Source organism: Phalacrocorax carbo, chromosome 2 (assembly GCF_963921805.1).
Source record: "Phalacrocorax carbo chromosome 2, bPhaCar2.1, whole genome shotgun sequence".
In the NCBI taxonomy this organism is placed as follows: Eukaryota; Metazoa; Chordata; class Aves; order Suliformes; family Phalacrocoracidae; genus Phalacrocorax; species Phalacrocorax carbo.
Genome location: NC_087514.1, coordinates 97,557,182 through 97,580,040, shown reverse-complemented (window position 1 = coordinate 97,580,040; position 22,859 = coordinate 97,557,182). Strand labels below are relative to the sequence as shown.

The 22,859-nt window shown below is 43.8% G+C and overlaps 1 protein-coding gene across 5 annotated transcripts in view; it reads right to left on the bottom strand.

Moving 5' to 3' along the window:
- Positions 1-22,859, bottom strand: part of PHACTR1 (phosphatase and actin regulator 1) — a 311,643-nt gene that overhangs the window by 145,665 nt on the left and 143,119 nt on the right. The window contains exon 1 of one of the 5 annotated variants that reach the window (XM_064443600.1): positions 9,579-9,855. The exons of the other annotated variants lie outside the window; for them this stretch is intronic. Coding sequence (XP_064299670.1) covers positions 9,579-9,834 — 256 coding nt within the window. The 5' untranslated portion in view covers positions 9,835-9,855. Of the gene's footprint in view, positions 1-9,578; positions 9,856-22,859 lie in introns of those variants that run through there. 5 annotated transcript variants of the gene reach the window in all.

Below are 22,859 nucleotides of genomic sequence, written 5' to 3'. Positions count from 1 at the left end.
CAGAGCCCCGTCCAACCTGGCCTTTAATGTTTCCAGGAATGGGGCATCTACCGCCTCTCTGGGCAATCTGTGCCAGTGTTTCATCACCCTAATAGTAAAAAATTTCTTCCTTATATCCAGACTAAATCTACCCTCCTTTAGTTTGAAACCATTACCCCTTGTCCTGTCACTACACTCCAGAGCTGGGTGCAGCGCTCCAGGTGGGGTCTCACCAGAGTGGAGTAGAGGGGCAGAATCACCTCCCCAGACCCACTGGCCACGCTGCTTTTGATGCAGCCCAGGATACAGTTGGCCTTCTGGGCTGCAAGCGTGCATTGCCAGGTCATGTCCAGCTTTTCATTCACCAGTACTCCCAATCCTTCTCCACAGGGCTGCTCTCGATCTCTTCATCACCCAGTCTGTATTGATACCAGGGCTTGCCTCAATCCAGGTGCAGGACCTTGCACTTGGCCTTGTTGAACCTCATGAGGTCCTCACAGGCCCACCTCTCCAGCTTGTCCAGGTCTCTCTGGATGACATCCCGTCCTTCTGGCATGTCAACTGCACCACTCAGCTTGGTGTCACCTGCAAACTTGCTGAGAGTGCACTCGATCCCACTGTTTATGTCATTGATGAAGATATTAAAGAGTATCGGTCCCAGTACAGACCCTTGAGGGACACCACTCATCACTGGTCTCCATCTGGACATTGAGCCATTGACCTCTACCCTCTGGATGTGACCATCCAACCAGTTCCTTATCCACTGAACAGTCCACCCATCAAATGCATACCTCCCCGGTTTAGAGAGAAGGATGCTGTGGGGGACCATGTCAAAGGCCTTACAGAAGTCCAGACAGATAACATCCATAGCTCTTCCCAAATCTTTGGCTTTTATTCCTGAATCACATTTTCAAACTTTCAAAATTTCCACTATCTATGCAGAGAAAATCTGCAGAGGCTGTCAGCCAGGTCTGGTCACCCCTTTTTTGTGGTTTTTCTCACTTAGGATCTGGAGCTTTCCTTCAGGTAGGAACAGTGCTTGTCCATGTTGCTCTCCCAACAGCACATCTTCATGATGGCTGATGGGCACTATGATTTTGAAAGTATCTTTTAGACAGGGTGGCCTGGACATAACCAAGCCAGGATGATATGTCTAGTGGTTCCAAAGAAGCCACAGCAGGCCATTTTATAATGGCTGATTTTATCTTTCATTTAAATTATACTGTGGGTCCATTGTTTTTCAGAGCAACAGAAATAATTAATCTTTTGAATCTAAGAGTCTCATCCAAAGGCAGAGGCTCTGCTTGATTGGCCTCATCTTGAGTAAGCTGGACCCAAAGCCAGGAATGTCAGGGAGAGATAAGAGTGACAAGATCAATCATTACCTTACTCCTCTCCACCCAATTCTTCCTGAGACTGAAAGCAACGGACATAATTTTCTGAGAAGCGTGCAAATCATAGTCACAAAGGAAAAATGGGGCCTCCAAGAATGTCCCAGCTTCACCCCTTTGCAGCTTTGTTGCATCCATCTAGATAACGGAAAGCATCACAGTACCCTCCAGTTTCTAAGAAAGCAACTGCAACATCCAGTCCAAGCTGGCTTAACCACTGTGCACTCCGGTGCTGCCCTTCAGCTGCCCCAGTGCCCTGATGCTGGGTTTTGGCTGCTGGGTTTTGGCTACTGGATTTGGGAAGAAGCATGAGACATGGCATGATTGATTTAATAAGCTACAGACATACCTAATTAATCTCAGGTATCCTGGCAGACTGTTAGCAATCTGGTACCATATACACTTCTACTGTGCTCCTGAAATTACTCCAGACAATCTTAGGAGATACAAAGCAACAGCTGTACATTTACTACCAGCCACTGAAATGGATCAAGAAATAAAATCTTACAATACAAAAATTGATGTAGAACATCTACCTCTTTTGCTGAGGTAGCAGCAATGAATGTTAATGTTATAAATACAACAGTATATTCAAAGGATAGGTTTTGCTCATCGGTCAAGGAGCCCATAAATTAACTCCGCTGCTTTTAATGATATGATATGATATGATATGATATGATATGATATGATATGATATGATATGATATGATATGATATGATATGATATAAACTCTCATTTCTAAACAGAGGCAGAAGGTAGTATAATAGCACCAATGGTAAAAGTAGTAGTGGTTACAGACTAAAAGAAAAGAAAAAGTCGTACAAAAAGAAGAAAGGAAGAGATGTCACATGGCAGTATACTGAGTCTTCTGATCTCTTCCATACATACCTACTATTTCTCTACTGCTTAGCTCTGACAGGCAGTGATGATATTAATGAATAAAATTCCAATAATGGATGTAAAGTGAAGTACTTCCATATATCTCATTTTCTTCTAAAGAATCCCAAGTTTCCAAAAAGAAACAGGCCAGCTGTGCAAACCATCCTTTAAGGGAAACATCTCTAATCAAGTAAGTGAAGTACTCAAAAACACAATATTCAGAAATGGAAACTAACTGCTCACCTGGGCAAGGATCAAAGTATAAAATAGGACACAGGGATGACACAAAAAACAGTCACAGAAAGCCAAGCTTTTTCAGCCAGGTCAATATCAGGTGGTATGAAGTGTTCTAGTAATAGCAGAGTGAGATGAGAACCTGCTCTTCCATGATGTAGGCCATCATCCACATCTTGCCCATTTTTACACATTGCCTTCCCCCTTTATACATGGAAACTTGTGGCCTTTCACAGTTTATCAAATAGTTCTGTATTGTATTTCTGTTGTATCTAACTTGATACAAAAGAATCAAAACTAGGCATACTACTCAAGATGACAACAAATACTTAGAGCAGAGCATTATTGCTAAATACAGGGAAATCGCTGTATTGCCTTCAGCATACTTGACGGCATTTTATCTGCTTTTTTGAACTCCCCACATGAACTTATTTTTCATCGTGTGTTCAGTGTTGCCCCAACCTTTGCATTTAAGAGGCTTACATATCGCAAGACTTGCTTCTCAGAATAGAGAGCAGGATGGTAAGATGCTATCAAAAGATGACAACTGAGTTACAGCACTGAGCAGGAGAGAAATCAATGAGAGGAGATAGGACTGAAACAGGCCAGCTGTCTGCTCTTTGAAGACCCAAAGAACTGAGGTGTCCTCTTATCAGTGTCCTTATGTCAACGCTGCATAATAAAAATGAGAGGGTGCTGAACCATTGTGACCTTTTCCATAATTTTTGTTGGTTTTGTTCCTAAAACTCCTCAAATTAATGACACAGATATACAGAATTCCCAGAAAAGGTGACTAACATTTCTCCAGTAGGGACACAGGAGTTTTCACTGGAAAACAAGGCACTCAGACATCTGCTTGCATAAGCTTGACTCAATCTTGCTTACACTTTTTTCCCCCTATACTATCTAATTTATTGAAGTGAAGACTTTGCTTACTACCTACAGTTTCAATCAATAATGCAAATTATATTGCAATTTTGGACAAGGCATCTTCCAGGGCTCCTCAAAGTAAGCCCAGAGCTCTGCTGGGTGACAGCCCATGCAAGCCTGGCCCTGAACTTCCCATTGTCAGCACAGCCTCACCTGGAATGGTACACGACTGGCTTATTCTGTGGCCCGCAGTTTTTGCTACAGGCAGTTTAACAGGATATAAGTTAGTCACTACAGATCCACGTGAGCAGTTAATGACTTGCCCCAGGCTTGGCGGTGTTTCTTCAGCTTTATTCTGGGACATAATGGTAGAAGATGTAATCCTTCCTTTCTTTCCCCATCCCTTTTCTTCCCTTTTACTGCAGACTAGCCAACTGAAATAATTGTTAGTGTTCAAAGAAAGCCTCACGTACCTCTGGTCAGCTGTTTGCGTTTGCTTGTCTTAGCATGTGAGCCAGATGTATGCCCTCCTATAGCCCGAACTGACTTTTTTCTTCCTCTTCTCTTCCTCCCTGCAGACCATGTCCAGCCACACCAGCACAGCGCAGCCCTGTTAGTCTCTGATCTCAGGACAAGACCACAGGTAACTGATGAGCTTCTGTCAGTCCCTAACGGGCAAGACACACTGACGGGAGTGGGGTGCTGGGACTCTACCCTCCCCGCTCCCTGGTAACGGAAAGGTAAATGATTGTGTCCTGCCTTCCTTGGGATTTTGCCGTCTGGAAGTTACCATGAGTAGGAACCACACCTTCTTCCTAGAAGGACACAGCTATTCTCAGCCTGGAAAATGCTGAGGGCTTGTATATTCCTGAGCAAAAGCGATGCTGGTGGGAGCAAAGTGTTCTGCCCGGCTCCCCAGCCGCCTGGTGGGATATGGAACTTGTTTGCTCAACCTCATTAACTTTCTCTGGCATAGCACTGCGTTCACCCAAATCAAACACTACAGAGTTCAACTGACAAAAATAAACCAATTTTATTTTATGGTCTGTGCTGTCAAGGAGACATATTTCACTCTGCAGTGAAAGCCCATGCCTTCCCCTCCACCTTTCTTTAAGGTAACTATCCCTCAGAGACTAAAGACACACACTGCATAATTGTATCAGCTGTTGAAACCTCAAACATGTTTTTCAGCTTCCCACACTTCACAGCAGGACCAGGTATGCTGTTTTTTTTGCCTACTTTTCCGTTCTTTGTAGTCTAATTTTTTTCCTCCAAAATATTTTAAGTTTTTTAACAGGTACAATTGTAACTGACTGCAATGCCTCACAGCCACATACCACACTCACTCTAGAGATGGTAATGGAAGAGCAGCTACAGTTTGAAATAATGTGAGAATTAGTGGAGGAAAACTTACTTTTATACACAGCTCTTGCAGGGTTTACGGCTTGTCTAAAAGATAACTATTTAATTTAATAATTACTTTTGTGGGGAGCAAAATAATCACCTCGGAGACAATCTCTTAAGTGATGATAAAGTAAATGTTCTCAAAGTTCCTGGTTGAAAAAAAATACCAGTCTTCAACTCCAGGTGGGAAACACACACACATACACACAACTCTCCCCCCTCCCCCCCCGCCTTTCCACTTGGAAAAGATACTTATCTGGAAGCTCTAGAAGAACGACGGCAGCAGAAAAACAAGTGTTGGAATACTTATGGCAACAGTATCTCAGTCCACACTGATTTTCATGCATATATAAGATAATGAGCCATTTCTGCTTAACCAGCAAAACCCTTAAGTATAGGAGCATACAATAAATGGGTTGGGTTTGAGCACTGAATGAAACCTTTTAGGTATGTTCATCCTCAATATTATTTATATTCCCAGTACACTTGTACTTAGAGACCCCCAAAACCTGGAGCCCCACAGTCCTTGGCACTAGGAATGCAAATGGCAAGAGACAGCCCTTCCCCCCACCCCACCCCAAAGGACTCAATCTATTTACAGACCAGCAGGCAGCTGAAAGGAAATCCCACCATCTCCATTTTACAGATAAGGAACTTAGGTATGGAGTGATACACAGACAGAAATGTACGAAGCCACCCAGAGGTCCTCTGCAGAGGTGGGAACTGAGCTGAGAACTTTCACCTGTCACTGATGAAAAGCCACTTTTCTTTGCACAGTCCCTCTCCCAATGCACTGTTAGGTACTTGTTTTCTACTTACATTTTCTCATCAGATCCTCTGCACAGAAATAAAAAGTATCCCACTTTAATTGCTCCACTCGCTCTTTCTGTTAGGTCATTTCTGGGTACCTTTGAAACCTCTACAGTTCTTTCTAGCCACGCTAAAGTAGAGGTGCGCCTAAACCATGTTCTAGATCCAGGCTCAGACTTCTGCAGGAGACTGAGATTTGCAGTCAGTTTTCAGTGTATGAAGACCTTAAATAAAACTCAGCCAAATCTCTTCTCCCTTTATTTTTTCCTCTAACTACTGCTCCCTTGCTCATCAGTCACATCCCCTGCTATGACCCAGCACCGCCACAATCCTCCCAGAGGCAACTGAAATCAGTACATTGAGAAGTCCTCTGTACATACCAGGAGATGTTTAGCATCCCACAGTCCCAGCACACCTCGATCTCTTGTAGTTCCAGCTCCTCCTGCTCTACAAGCTTATCAGTTGCTTTCCCATGTTTATGTTCAGAAAGTATTTTCATTCCCCTTCATGCTTTCATGCTTCTGGCACTTTCAAAACACTTCCACTTGCGTTGTCTCCTCAATTCTTGTCTATTTTTTTCTTGGGACTTTTGCAACTCTTCGCCATTCTGCTTCTCCCAACATCTCCCTCGCAGCCTTCCTCTGGCAGCACTCAGAACTCAGCCCTGATTGCTCTTTTATTCCTGGAGGTGACTCTGTCTTTCTACACTTGACCTCTCCCTCTCAGTTCAGTCTACCATGTCTGATTGCCTCTCTGGCATCCTGTCCTGGATGTCCTGCGGCCACTCAAACTTCACAGGATGAAACCATACACCTCGTTCTTCCCTCACAGGCAGTTTCATTTCTTCTCCGTTGCCAACATAATTTCTGCTATTCTGTCACCCAAACTCTCAGTATTGGTGCTTTATACACCCCTCTATTTTCCAACTAAAGTAGCATTAAATACATCCATTCCTTTCAGTCCAATGGCTAAGGCAGCTCTCACTTCATCTGCATTACTGTAACCTCCTACATCTCTTCGAGGCTCTCACTTCTTATTTTTTACCTCATCAAAATGCTGCATTCACACCAACCTCCTTTATCGTTACTTCAGTGAGCCCATCTGCATGTCCAATTCCTTCACCGACTTCTCTCCAAATTACATGACCTCCCTTCCAAGGTATCATACGACTCAGGACCTGCTTTCATCTTTTCCATCAGTTTCATGGCTATCTCTTCTGCTACTCTCCTAGTCATGACTTTTGCTAGATTAGTTTGTGGTCTTTGAAGGATTTCCCTCTGTTTCAGCATGAATTTTCCTTCCCCAGTTCTGCCAGTGCAGTAGTACAATGAGAATGCAGAGCAAGACAATGACTAGAAACCAGGACTCAATTGGATTTGGAGGGTATTTCAGCAATAAATCAACGTACCCCACTGGCTTGCCTATGCTATAAGCACTGAATCCTGGCCTTTGTACACAGTTCCAACAAATATAATAGTTGCTCGGGTCACAGGACCCACACATTTTTTTGGGGGTTCACTAGCGCAGTTTCAGGCCTGCAAGACCATACATAAACTATACATAGGTTTGAATAGGAGGGTGGGGGTGTCCATATTGCAAAGTTGGGTGCATTTCCATTATAAAAAGTACCCAGTGGTCCCCTTTCTGGGTGCTCCTTAAGCTGTGCAACTGTGAGGATGTATGAACATTTTGAGATCCCTACAGGTTTCTCCATACCTGGGCTGGTCACCGGTTTCTACCTGATATGTCCTGCTGATATTATGATAATGTTATTATTTCAGTTCATTATATCATCCTTTCCCTCCAAACCCCAAAAGGTCTAGAACAGGTATTAATCAGGGGAAACCTGGCAATTTTCAGTCCTGAAAAATGTCAGAGGCAAGCCAGTGAGCATGCTCAGCCAGGATAGCTGGGATTACAGTTTCTTTACTTTCTGAAAGAAACTCATAGCTGTGCATGCTGGTGGGAAAGAAAGGATTAAGGCTGCACTGGTATTACATACTTTTAAAATTATGACCATAAAAGTTATTTGCCCAGAGTGGAATGAAATCCTGCCCCACAGGAGGAGGGGGTGAAAACGATCTGATGAGATGCTCTGGAAACCTTCTGGCTGAAAGCCTCTCTGCTCTATTCTTTGCCTCTCTAGGGTGACTAGATTATCTCCTGTCAAGAAGCATACCCTCCCCTTGGAGTATCTAACGGTTTGAAGCTAAATAATCAAACATAAAAAAAGGAAGTAAAGTCTGTAAATACACACCTATTAGTCTGTTAAGAGGTACAAGTTACTGGAGTCATACATTCATAAACATCCATGCATACACATGTGTGCATTAAAAGGAAGGAAAGCAATGTTCTTTTCTTACTGTGCTAAGATTTCAAGTACAAGGTTGCAAAAAAAAAAAAAACCCAGCAAAAAATGTTGATGCAATTGAGTTTTAGGTCAATTCAATTAATCTAGGAAAGCATATGTCTAACAAATGGCTTTGTTTGCTTTTAAGGATAAACAAACCATGCTAATAGTGTAAAGTACCTGCTTGCTGCTGCACATAGCCCTTCATTTAATATCTGTGGGGTTTGCTATCACCAGCAGCACATGAGAGGAAACAAAACACTCAACATTTGCATAGCATTTATCAGATTCTTCCCTCTGCTGTAGTGGCATAAGCAGTAAGAGTGCTTAACCCACTGTGGGTTTCCAGGCTTCCTAGGCTATCTTCTTCCTTTCCACTGAAAGCAATTCCGTTCAGCTTTAGCTGCTTTTTAATCAAAGGAAACTATAATCACACTAGCAGGATGCAAATTCTGAAGAGACATTAGCAAAACCACAGGTATGTCATTAAACTGCAGACTTGTGGATGACAAAGGACCACTGGATCCCAAATAATATTTTGTTCTTTTGCACAGAGCAAATGAAAGCAGCTTTGGTTGCTGCTGCTGCTGATGACGATGAAGATGATAATAATAATACCATCAGCATCAGCGACAAAAGCTGAAAAATGAAGTGCCAACAACTACGGAGAACGTCAGCTCAGAAAACAGTAACAGTTTCATACTCACATTTATCACAAAAAAGCCTTTGCCTGACCTTCAGAAAATGAGATCTGTCTACCACATCAGTTAATAGGGAGTCCTAAGTTGAGTGCCTTCAGTCCTAAGTAACATGTAAAACCACACAGCAAAACGAAGTAATACAACATTGAACAAGAATGTGGGGTAACATCTGTGAGGCTGTTTTTTGCCTGAAAGCTTTTATGCTCCTTTTAGTTCTCAGCTTCTCCTAATTGCTGACTTTAGCAAAATCCAAAGAATTTTTCATTGTTGTCTTCAAGTATTTGCATTCCCAGAAACATAAAAAGCATATACTTACCTGTAGCAACACCTGTGATTGATTAAACCGTCACTCTCTGAATACCCTCTGGAGGTTTTGCTCAGTCCCAAAAGGAGAGGGGAAAGGGATGAGAACAGTTGTCTGATGAAGAGCACTATATTAATTCCAATAAGAATACAATTTCCATCATGCATTTGACAGCATGGTGAAAAATCACACTAGCTGTATTCCAGGTAAACCAGTCCTTCCAAATACTGAGTTGAGTCAAGCAAACTCTACTGCAGCACAATGAGGAAAAAGTTGATATATCAAGGCAGAAAACCCTGATCTAAAATTCACAGGAACGGTAGCAAAACACAATCGATACACACAGCAATTTCTATAGCAACTAGGGAAAAAAGGGAAGAAAAAAAACAACCAAGAGTTGGTTCCTTAACTGTTAGCACAGAGCTTCTGTGGCAAATGAGGGGACCTGTCCCTCTTGGCATCTCTCTGATCGACACGCTGAATCGCTGCCCAGTGCATTCCTCCCGCGCTCCCTTTCCTCTTTCCCTGGGATCTGTGGAGGGGCAAGCTGAGCATCCCAGCCTCCGACGGGAGCACACACATGTACACACACACCCCATGCAAACAAATGCACTCCCCTGCCTCTTTCCTACACCCACAGGATCTCAGCACTCACCGTCACGGGCTTCCTCCCCGCGACTGCAGTTGCTGCAAATGTGTTTGATCTCCTTGCCTATGTGACAGTGTATCACAAAAGAGACATTGTTGTTAGTGGTGGTGGTGGTGGGCTCCTTCAGTGGCTTCATCCTCACTAGATAGAAAGCTTTCTTTTTAGGTTTCTCTCCACTCATGTCTGAAACCGAGACCTCCCTGCAGCCAGAAGAAGAAAAAGCAAGCATCCCAGGCTGCCCGGCGTGCGTGCAATCCGCCATCCGCTCCCCCTCGCCTCAGCGTTTAGCTGCCACACACACAACAGGGATGAAAGGGAGGGCTGGGGGAGAGGGGGGGAGGCGGGAGGCAGGGCAGGCAGAAGCGCTGCCTGAGCCTTGCTGCCCTCCGCGACCCTGCTCCTTAACCAATCCACTTGGGCTTGGCTGGAGGATGCTCAGCGTGTCCCTGCTCTGGCCAAGCCTGTGACGAGCCTCGCCCTCAGCCGCAGGCGCTGGGCATGTTTGGTGGCAAAGCGGAGCCTGGTACAGTTTTGGCTACCTTGCTGGCTGCACGCATCCCAGGAACGCAGAGCGTCCCTTCGCTTTCCCCTCCCACCCCCTCTCTTCTTCTCCCATGCCCCCCCCCCCCCGTTCTGGCAAGCCCCTTAATCCGTGGGAGCCCCGCATCGGGCCGTAGCCCTGTGGGATGGTGAGCACAGCCGCCGACACTGCCAGTGCCACGGTCCCTTGGCAGGACACACTGCAATTCTCTAGCCTGGCGAACACGGCAACCTCGCCTTCGCACTCGGGCGGCATGGCAGCCTGTCCCACCGTAATTAATATTTTACACACAAAGGACAGTCTGCCAGCGAGCTGACAGCGGGCTCCCCCTCCTTCCCGCCTCTCCCCTCTGCAGGCAGCTTCAGCTCTGGGGGCACCGGGCCTCTGCTTTGGGTGTCCCAGGAAAACGAAATCCCCTCCTGCAAACCTCTCCCACTTTTCATTCTTGCTTTTTCTCCCTGTTTCATTTAAAAGAGAGAGGAGGTGCCTGTCCTGGCCTGTGCAGGGCTCGCAATGCCAGCTATGGACAGTGGCTGGCACCGCCTGGTGACTTCAGCCCAACTCCCCCTGCAATGGGACTGCTCCTCCTAGGCTACGGCTGACCAGAGGCTCCCAGAGAAGTTCAGATAGTTTGAACTCATTTTGACTGCTTATCAGAGGGATGAATACCCCCTCTTCTTTGTCTCCCTTGCCTCCTGCTCAAAATGCAGCTGCTCTGGAGAGCAGCCCTATCGTCCCCGGGTGCCCACAGCCTGGACAGATCGCTTCCAAAGCTCCCCCAGCCTGAAGGGGATTATAATCTCTGGCCAGATGCTCTGTCAATCCCTTGCTGCCCAGCTGCCCCCAAAATGTGCTGTCTGTTTTCACGGCATGGTAAACAGCCCAAGCAGCCCACCCTGCTGAAGCAGCAGCTCAGGACAGTGCCCGTGACACAGAAAGAGAAGAGCAGCGGCAAGGATGCTTGTTTCTTGCAGGCTTCGGGAAGGAAAGCCTGAAGAAGAGATGATAAACTCAGCTATTCTGGTAGCTATTATAGGAATGTGAGTGTTGCTCCTTTAAATCTTCAGCAAGCTATCAGTTTGGCAGGCACTAAGCAGAGAGAGAGTGCAATTGGGGCAGACAAAACATGGCAAAGAATAACACCGTTCTCCTTATTTTTAGCCACAGCCCTTGCTCGCTGTTAGAAGAAATCCACTCATTCTGCAATTCTTTACCATTTCCACATATTGTTGCCACATGTTTTACTGCAACAAAAGGCCAAACCAGCCCTGATTCTCTTAACTGCACATGAAACAGTCAGTGAGACTTTGCCTAAAGAAAGACGGAGCAGAAACTTAAGGATTCAGTGCCATGGTTTTCCATTTTCTCAAACGCATGCACGCACACACACGCGCAGACACACACAAGATGCATGCAATGAAACAGCTGACCTACTTGTTCTGCGTCATTCTGATGCAGGTCTGACTTCTCACCTGGCACTCCTGGGAGTTGAAACCTTGAGATGTCACATACAGCAAAAATTGCAAGGCTTTGCTTTTCTTAGCAGTATTCACAAATCAGACTAGGTGCTATCAGATCTCATGGAAATATGGGCTGAAGCATGCTCTCAGTAGAATCATGCTGTTCGCTAAGGCACGCAAAGCATCCTGCACACTGGGCTATGTATATAGGTTTATGTTGAACAGAGTCAGTCACCTCAGGTTAAGTATTGCCCCAAAGGACTTGATTTTGCATGTGTTGCTCATCTAAAATTCCCACCTGTTTGATGTAAGTGTTAGGAGAACAGAGAATGCAGAATTATTCAGGAACAAGCAGGTGAACCACTCAAATGTGTGTACTGTGTAGTTACGAGTTAATGCACTGAAAAGCTGCCTCTTCGAACGCCTGATGCTGAAACACAGTTTACTACCTTACACATTTGGAAAGCAAAAGGTGAGAAGAGTTTGATCCCCCACCGGCTGCCCAGCAGTTCAGACACTCGCAGTGGATTTCCCTCTTACTCATTGCCTTTGACAACACCTTCAGTTCGGTCGTGATTCAGAAAATAATTAGGTAAGCAGAAGACATGACCATAATTCACCTTCTGCTTAGAGTTCACTGCTGTCTGTCACTGGTAGCTGGTGCTGCTGCATTATAGGAATGGGTCAGGAAAGGGAGGCACATTCAAATCTGAACCTCCCCAAATTTGGGAAATATGAGCATTAATGAAATGCAGGGTGAATGCAAAACTGGAATACTGTATCTGCTGTCTCAGGGCAGTACTGGAGTGTTGTGCTTCACCTGTTTTAGGAGAGGAAACGAGCGTGATATATTCAGCAGAGCTGAAGACCAGCAGAGCTGGTCTTGTAAGGCAAATGGTCTTTTAGTTAAGGAATTGGGTAGGACTTAGGATATGAAAAACTGGGGCAGGTCATCAGTCTATTCCAGTCTCCCTCTGCGACCTTGGACAAATTACAACACCTTGATTTCTCAGCTGCTTGGCTAAAGAACAGTGATGTCAATGTTTCTGGTTTTCAGACAAATTTTATGAAATAACATTGCAATGTGCTCTGAAGGTGTCTGTATATGACAGAGAGGGAACACTTACACAGACTGTTCAAATACAGAGATCCACTATTTATAGAAAAATGAAAGGGGAAACAGGAAAAACATGTTCCATCAGACTTAGTCCGAATGGTTCACTCAGTCCAAACTTAAGCCTTTTTGTTTCATTGGATTTTGTTTCAACAGTGTCTATCCCTCCTCTTCCAACTCTTTTTATTCTAAAGCTGTAAAATTCAACTCAGATCTGAAAACAGACTTGGTATCCAAAACCCTGCATGACTCTGTTATTATCTCCCAACCCCAAACAACATTCAGAGAGGGACAGGAGCAACCCTCTTTCTTGGGTAGAGACTGGAAAGAGACTATCTGTGTAACTATTCCTACAGGTCAGGTGTAAAGCTCTTTAGTCAATCCATACAGCTCCACATGTACTCCGTACTACAAAAGAACCACCAAACATTATGGGAACAGAGTTTTTGCAAGTGGATCCCAAAAGACTGCAGAAGCCCAGCTGCTCTGACACATCTGGGGACTTCTGGGAATTAAATAACTGGTCCAGTGGGTAACTCTGACTCCACGTGGATAAGAACCCCAGATTATCATGAAGAAAGCCCACCACATTTTTTTGCTTGCAGGTGCTATGTATTTTGAATGCAAACAAGTCCTGAAGCCACCTGCTAGTATGTCTCTTGTAACATGCACTTCGCTATAACATGCAAATTGCCTTCATTCCTAAGAGCTGCCTTATAGAGAACCTGAATTTGCCACAGCTCATAAAATAAAAATATGTTTAATTATGATCTGTGTAATTATGGTGAAAGCTGCCACTGCTAATCAGTTCCAGGACAAATCATGTAACATGAACGTACTACAGTATTCCTGCAGAAAATTATTTGCTTTGCCTTGTTTTTAAAGATAAGTAAAAAAAAAAGCATAACACTTTCACTGCCTCAATACGTGGCTGCGAACCCTGGTGTAATTTTATTGCCCAGTGGACGACAAAATCAATGAAGACGATGTCAGACAGCTGGTTATTTGACAGGGAATCAACAAACTTGCATCCTATTCCCTGCCCGCATTCGCTTCTTGTATAAGCTTGGGAAACCATTTGTACCTCCAGTTCCTCACCCTGCAGCCTTTGCCATTAAGAAGAGTGCCACTTCCATTGTCCATAAAGAAGAGATGAAAGCAGCATCCCCTTTAAAAAGGTGTCTACTGAGATACCTTTTCTGCATCAAAATCTTTGAGGGTCCACGCTGCCTTTCCATTTTATCACCTGGACCATGCCTCTCCCTGTCCCAGATCACCTAGCTGAGAATATTTTTTTCAGATCACTGTGCCCTCAAACAATATCTGTGAAAGCAAAAGGTGGTGCTGGAACCAAGCAGCCAAAAGCAGGCAAGCTTTTGGCTGCATCCCCCACACCACAAAACCAGATTTCTCTCACTTCTTTCTCCAAGCTGTGGCACTGGGCATTTGCACAGTCAGGACACCCCTGAAGTCTTCCCTAAGCCCCTCAGCTAAGCAACATGGAGGTTTCTGTGTGGGCAGGACAGGCTCCATCCTGCTTCCAGCACAAACAGGTGGACATCAAACAGCATGTGGAAGCCTCTCAGCCATCTTTTCCTTGCACCACCAAGGCAACACGAAGGTTGTCTAGGAGAGCTGTAGTATATCCCTGAAGAAGCTGTGGCTAACAGAATGGCACTGTCCAGGTGAAAATGCTAGACAAATGCAAGTCTAAGAAGGCAGCACCACTTCTTCTCAGCAGTATTGTCCTTCTAACCAAAACACCATGATTCATTTGTTTTACAGTCTATTTAGGCAGTGATATTTTTGCAGGGATGCCCCTGTACTTGGCAATTTTTTTTTGAATATTTAATTTCCTTTCCTATTTCCTCTACGAATCCCAGCGAGAGTAAAAAAGAGATAAAAGATAAAGTAACTAATTACCAGCTGCTCTGGTGACTAATGCATATATCGATGTTGTACTACACACTCTGAAACAAACTGATTGACTTGGAGTGAAGAGGAAAATATGTACAATTTGATGCACTGACTACAACAGAGGAATCAGCCACTAACACAGTACTCCCCTTTGGTAGCATCTTCTGTTCACTGCCAGAAAATGCCCCCAACTCACCTCAGGACAGCTGACATTTGCCAAAGGAGTTTGTTGCCAGGTGGAGAATCCTTCTACTTGCAAGCCACAACTCAAACCCCAATACCCAAGTATTTTCTGTGTGCCAGGCAATTAGTGCAGCAGGACTCAGGTCCGTGGCAGGGGCTCTAGGGTGCTAGGCTGACAGTATTTCTGCATATTTCTGCTTACTCCATGGCACATCAGCAAAACTGGGAGGGCAAGGAGGAGGAAGAATCAGCCTGAGACTCCTGCAGGCCAAAATAGAAGATGACCTTTTTAGTTCTGCAGCTATAAACACATTCTTAAGCAACAATCCCAGCTACTGCTTGCAGCCACAAGCCCAAGAGAGCCAGGTGATGAGTGCCGCACAAACAAAAGCAAACTGAGGGGAGAAGAAAGAAAAGAAAATGCCCTTTCTTGACCTTTTTATGTTCAGCAATGGTGCTGACGCATCACATAGCTCATTCTTGCTCTACTTGCAGGGTCCTCCACATCCTATGCACACGCTTTGCCATGATGGAGTTCTCTCCTTATTTAGGAGAAGCCCTGCTTTATTTCAATGTGATACCATATGGTCTGATAAAAAGGAACAGAAAAGGTTACACATAAAACCACATAAGCTTAGAAACACCTGTTTGCTCCACGTGTGAAGAACTGCTGACAACAAAGGGCTTCTAAGGATAAAAAGGAAGATGTCATCCTACCCAGCAGGACAGATGGAAAGTTGCTGAGCTGCCATTTGAATGCCCAAACATATATGTGTAATTAATGCACAAAGGGCTGATGGAGCTAAGGGTAAACACCAGCAACGAACCACTGTGGAGTCTGGATTTGTAAAACAGCTGAGCAAGCAACCATTACCATTAGATGACGCTCAAAGGAAGAGACAATCTTTATGCTGAAATTAAGGGTGAAGTTCTAGCTCTAGCAAAGTCGCTGCAAGTCCTAGCACCAGAGCCACTAGTCATGACAGTCCTAACAAGGTCATTAGCTCTTATCTTAGAAAATCCACTCTGAATTTTTGTATCTAATTTAGATGTGGCATGTCCTGAGGTTTTAGTGATCTGCTTGGAGCACTTTGCAGATCCTGCATAACTGGCTTTTCAGAGGAATGGAAGCCTACATCATTTTTACCTTGTTGATGGGCACAGGATAGATAGTACAGAGGCGTTGAAGTGGGACTCTGTAGCACTCCTGCACCCTCAGTTTAGATATAGCTGCAATCTTGAAGTTAACAAAAAGTAGTTCCGAAAACCTCAATGTAATTACAAGACTGAAACCAAGGAGGAATCTCAATCAAGTTCTGCTTGGCCAATTTAGCAATTCATGTGGCTGCACATCATAACATATACCAAAACACACCAGCACTGGTGACTTGGAGACTCACAACATGCAGCAGCTTCCTCGCCAGTTACTCCCTGCTTGATGCTGAGAGAATAGAAGTCCAATATACACTGGATTTTCACTCCACCCACTCCTGAAATACCTTTTTTCTTCTGCTCATAAATAGACAAACAGCTCTGCACCTTCTGCTTTCCTCCCACCAAAACCAGAGCTGTCTCATATATAGGTGCAGAAAAATATATATAAAAAAAAAGCCAGCACAAACCCAGACCCACAGTCAGGTATCTGGCCGTATCTATAATTCCTCACAAGGTTATGTTCCCCCACAGCACGCTAAAAAAAGCTCAGTGAGGGGAGAAGGCAGAGCATGCCTGTGTGCGTGCCTGTGTGTCTAGCAACCCCTGGGGGAAAAAACTGGATGTGACTTGTTCTTGTCAGAAATGCTTCCAGCCATGAAAAGGGGAAGGGGAAGGTCCAGAGGAGCAGTCCAAGCCCTTGGAGTAAATAAAGTCAACTATTGGCCACCTCTGGGTGGGAAACAGGCAGAACTACTCCCACATCATGGGTTAGTTTTATACCTCTTCCTGTGGTATAGAAATTAGGCACTTGTGTTTTTGTTGGCTCCAAGTAAAGCTAAATGTCTGCAAAGCAAAGCAAAGAAGACACTTAGAGGGTTCCAGAGATGTGCATTACAACTGTTTCTTAAAAAGAACATTAATTCAAACAAAATCAAATATTTGACTTAAAATAACATGAAAAATACAGCAGAAGCCCCAAATTTGCAACATGCAACAGAGAAACTTGAAACTCTGTGGAAGTGATCAAGTTTTCTGGGTGTGACAAACCAATGACTTGGAACAGCCTTTTCTGGAGATTCTTGCATGCAGAGAAAGCTCAGTAAAGCAGGTCATGGTCATCATCATCTTTCAGGATGCCAACACGGTTTTCTTGCTACTTTCTCAATAACTGCACGTTTCAAGATGGGAATAAAAGAAATACTGCTGAGAAAAAACCATAATCTTGTAATTACTAGTGCCTGAAAATCTTGGGTGATCAACTTGAGACACCTGAAAAAAAACTCAGTCTTTCCAGATCTGCCACTTGGGACATCCTGAAACTCTATCCTTTTTACAGTGTGTGGGATAGACATGAATATAACAAAATCCCAGAGGTCTAAGACTTCCCATTCCCTGTCACAGGCACTCAAGGGCTGAGCCATACACAGTGCTCTGTCTGCCCTGTCTCCAGAAAGGTCTGAGTCATCTGGCTTTAAGGAAAATTTAAGAAAATAGGTCAAACTGAACTTTCCATCACAGGCAACTGCAATGAAGTCAATCAGCTTGCACAAGCATTGCTCTCAGCACAAATTGCCCCCGCACTTCTGTCTACATGACTAATCAAATTAATTCCTGATGATATCAAGTAGCATGGCTTCCCTAAGAATGTACACAGACTAACATTTCCTGCTGATAATCCTTCCTTTTTTTTTTTTTTTTTGCTGCTCAAGCCAAGGTTATGGAGAAGGATCAGACTGTAGGAACCTTTGGTGAAGTAATACATCCAAAGCAAGTAAGAGCATGGCTTGAAATTGCTAGACAGACCAAAAGATTTATTTCAAAGCAATTAAATGGAGAGTTATTATCTCAGAAACTCTCTACTGGCTACTCAGATCACCAACCTGCAGAGGACAAAGTTACGATCAGCACATAATAGGGATGACTGGATTTTTTGCCTTTATAAATGACTCATATTAAGTCTGTTGCTTGTAGTTCAGAACAGTTTACTTGAAGGTCAGGGATATGACTGTGCATGAAGCACACTTGTTTAGGGAACACTTTCCCACAAAAAAAAAAAAGGCAAATGAAGAATAAAAGTTTTGCAGACTTAGCCCAAAGAGCTCATTTCCAGTAACATGGTTTTACACTCTTACCCAAACTTTCCAGGCCAATGGCCCGGGACTTGCCCTGTCTCTCGTGGGCCATGGGGCCTGCCAGACAAAACTAATGAGTTTTCATTTCAATTTAACAGCTCACTATGGTTCCTGTGGTTTCCAGTGCTGTTGTGTTTGAGACTATCTGAGAAAGTAATAAAATGCAAAAGTTTTGGAAGGTGGTCCTGTGGGGAAAGTCAGGCAGCAAGTCCAGTAACATCAAACCCTGACCAAGCTCAGACAAGGACGAGAGGCTGAGCTGAAGGAGCAAGCTAGATGTTCACGAGGTCTAACAGAGGTACAAATGGGTTGGCAGGCAGGCAGGCAGAGATTCAGGGGGGAACATCAGGTGAAGGGAAGTAACGGTCAGTAGGAAGAGTAAGCAGATAAAGGGAAGGAGAAGGAAAAGAGAGAAGATTAGGAAAGCTGTGAATAGACATTTAAACTTTCAGGGTGCCTTTGAACTGACAGACCCTCCCAACCTTCAGAGGCTTCCCCACTGCTGAAAAGCACTTTGTAATTATACACGAACAGTGCAGGAACCAGGAGTAGCACAGCAGCTGCAAAGAACGATTAAGGTACGTACACTGGCAAAGCTGTAGGGGGAAGCTTTCATAAGCATCTGCCTCCTCTGGGCCCAACAGCAGCACACACTGTCAATCTCCTCACTCCAATAAGCACTCACATTTTTCTCAAATTAGAAAAAAAAACCAACACAAATCCCTAGGAATAGCATGCCATTTCTATACATATCTCCCAGTGAGCTAGCAGCTCACAGTACTGAAATGAAGCAACAAGCTTCTGACAATATAATGAGCATCTTTTTCAGTCTTTTCCTCCTTCAGCATAAACACAGGCTCCTCTGAACAGCACAAAAATCTGCACGAGGAGCCTTTCGGTTTCTCCAAAGAAAAGCAGCAAAAAAGGATTCTTCCTCTCCTCCTTTTAGCCCCTATTATCTTTACTGCAGCCCAGTCATTTTTCATCATCAGACTCCTATCTCTTAGTCGCTGCTTTTACTTGCACTGTGGACTGATATGAAGCACAAAGCACAGGAGGAAAAGTTTGGCTTTGCATCAGTCCTGTGTCATCATTCCCATGTCATCATTCCCCTACAGTCCCCAGAGTTTAACATAACCAGGATAGTCTCTACAACACCAACAGACAATAACTGTCCCATCAACAGATCTTGCTGACAGAAGGCTATATTATTGTTTGCTTCTTTAAAACCTTGAATAGCAGTCAGCAAAAGAAGCTGCATTGTGCTAAAGGATTTGAAGAAATAGCTGTATAATCAGTTTTTGCTGAAATCCTGGAACAAATTTTAATGTGAAATTTGCCAAGTTCTTTAACACCTGCCCATTGGATAATTATAAAGCCTCAAGATCCAGGCTAGATTTTAGTAATTCTTCAGGACCTTTTATAGAGAGAGGAAAAATTAACATCTAAAATCTAATTCAGCTTTCTCAATGATGCATTGTCATAATGTGTAACTACATACCTAATAATGCTCTTTGAAATCTTAGCCATCAGGTGTGTAAATTATTCATAAGAAATAAGAAATTACTCCTAACATTTGCTATTTTTTGAGGTTTTACAGACCCAGCTGCTCCACCTGTGTGATCCATAATGTCTATCTGCCAAAATCTAAGTCTCCAGGGGACAAAGGTAGCACAAAAAGCAAGATCTTGCTTTTACCTAAGGTTTGAACCAGAGAAGAACATGTGGTTGAAGGCGGAAGTATGAAGTCTGCAGTACAATATGCATTTTATTCACAGTGGAGGAAATGCAGCAAAATCATGGTAAAAACCACTGCAGATCTTTTTTATTACTTTGTATTACGGAAATTCCATGGGGCCCCAGCAGAGCTCAGGACTGCAGCATGCAATGCACTCTGACATTTCAACAGATTTTTTGTCCTAATGATCTTCTTCAAGTTTTCTCTTGTGCAGTAATCCCCTGATCTTAAAGCATCCCAGCTCAAGACGTTGGTGTCTCAAGACTTTGGAAAGGCTCTAAGTGCAACATGAGGCCAATAGCAGATGGAAGCTTTCAGTCACTTTATGATTTATGACTGGAAATCTATCAGCAAAATGTATATGAGGCCAAACACATCTATGTTCCTTACATCACCATGAACAACTAAGAACTTATTGTTCATAAGCAGCGTTTAAACACCATGCTGAGAGAAGATTCAGGAGAGACCATAGTTTGCGTTCTCTTGTGATGCTTGCACTGAAGCAGACACTTCTGCCTGAAAAGATATTTTCCCCTCCCTACAACAGGTTAAGTCTTAAATGTGAGACTACTAATTACTTATAACCAAGCGTAAGAGGAAGTTGCCTGGGTAAATTGTAAAATCTCCATCTCTGTTGGTTTCCAAGCCTGGAATGGGTAAGCTCCCAAGCAATCTGATCTAACTAGACCTGCTTTGAGCTCTGGAGGTCCCATCCAACCCAAATTATTCCATGATTCTAAAACATTTAATCAATAATAGCTTCCTCTGACTTTGTGCTAGCAACCAAAGGCAGTCCAGGGCCAAAGACTAGGTCACAGGGGGGTGTGAGTGTATTTCTGCACTCTGCAACTGCAAAGTGACAAAGCTTGCTTGTCAGGGTAACAGTTTTCAACCACTCAGATGAAATATTTGAATGGGATGTGACCATGCCACAGCCCATCCGTAAGAAGCTGGCAAGTTGTGCTCATGGGAATATACACAGCTTTTCAGTTTTCTCCAGGGAAGCCTTTTGGCTTTCTTCCTCATGGGACCTACAGCTTCTCTTCTTGAGGGATCTCATGCACTATAAGCTGCAAATAAGCTTTTCACATCAAGGCACTGTTCGTTCGGTTGTTTGGTTTTTTTTGTCCCTGACCACATCGTGCCATTTTTCTAACTGCTTTGAGAAATCCTGAACTATACACATTTTGCAGTTATGCCTTTTAACCTTTTCTGATAGAGATTCCTCCATCACTTTCTAGCCACCTCTATCTGAAGGAATTCCCCTTCCACACTCTGGTTGCCAGTGGACAAATATCCTGGGAAACAAAAGTATCACGAAGGGCTTCTCTGGCTGCCTGAGGCCCCACTTTCTTGATGTCTGCACAGAAACACACAGAGGGGCAAACGGCAAGGCTTCCAGCCCCTGACAATACAGGACACAGGCTGTGGTAGCATGTGGGAGAGGAACAGGAATTTTGTGAGGCCAATCTGGCCTCTGAGTGGAAGCGCAGGGACCAGTAATGGGTACAAGTGTTTGCTTCGCTCCTTCTCTTGTTCTTCTGACCGAAGTGGGGCTTAAAAGCAAAGAAGGTGACAAAACAAAGAACACAGGTTGTAGAGAATGAAGCAGCTTATTATAAAGCTATTATGAATAGTTGGCTTGCTGCTTCGCTAGGGGATAATGAAGTTAGCAATTAGAGATGATGAATGGTCAAAGGGGTTTTATAATGATATGGAAAGATTTTCATCTTTATATCAGGCAGGTTGAATTCAGGTCAAGTCAGTACCAACTGAACGTGAATGCCATCTGCTTTATTTCATCAGGCTGTGTGGAATGAGCTTGGTCTCTTGTAAGCTCTTTGGGACAAAGGCTTATTCATAAGTAATTATCCGTAGTAAGCACCTCAACTTGCATGAGGAGGTGTTTTATACAAGGTATTATTCAAACAGGCCAGCCTTGAGAAAGTTAGGATTCACCTAGATACAACCGTAAAAGTATAATTTAAATATGACAAAGACGGTATAGCTTGTCCAATGCCTTACAGAAAGTATGTGCCAGAGCTTTATTTGAATCTATGTTCAATTACAAGCCGGTTCTTCCTGCCTGGGCATTTATAAATTGCACAGTGCTTGTTGGGCATAACTGCAGACTATGTAAAGAAGCAAGGAACAGAAGGTGCCCTTTACTAGCCACCATGTTCATCAGCATCTTTCAAGAGTCTGCTTCTGCTCTCACAAACCCCGCCAGTGAGAAAGAGAAGGCATGTTAGTTAGTACCAAGGAATGGCGCCAGCTTCTGGCTTGCTAGCAAGAGCTACAAACAACATTATCTTTACATGGTGGACAACTGCCTCTTCTATTGGGTTACTGTCAGAGAAGCATTAGGATTTGCAAGTCACAACTTGCAGTTCAGCTATTTACCAGAAATTTTCAGCGACTCAGAATTATGAATCCTCCATTTTTTCATATTTTGGGAATAGTAAATGAAGTACATGAGAAGAGGTTAGAAATAGTGGAGAATAGACCTGGTTAAGGGGCCAGAAAGAGGTAGAAATGCTGGAGGAGAGGAAGAAGCTAGGAAAATAAATTGAGTGTGGGAAAAGAAAAGAAATAAAATGAGGACAAGTGACAGTGACCTTACCCGGCACAGGGCTTATACTGATGGGCATTTGTCATTGCCATTGCCACCAGCCTAGCATGGATTTAAAATACCATGCATCATAGCGTTTCAGCTAGCACACTACTGAGCAACGTTACTCTGCGGCAAGTTCCACTTTGGGCCTATGCAATGGGACCATGTTAGGGTTTGCAGCGGTATAATCATGTTGAAAAACTGGACTTTGTGAACTTTTTAAACATGGGTTTCCTTGGGTCCCTAGAATGACTACCACAAAACCAACAGTTCAGAGGGGAGCGGAGGGGAGTTTAGCCAGTCTTCAGATCCCCATTCCAGGCTGCACAGTCCACATAATCAGATTTTGTGCTTTGACTATTTTCACAAAGTTAAAATAGTTTATGATTGTAAGAAAACATTTGAAGCATAGAGTTTAGGAGTAGGTCTTCAG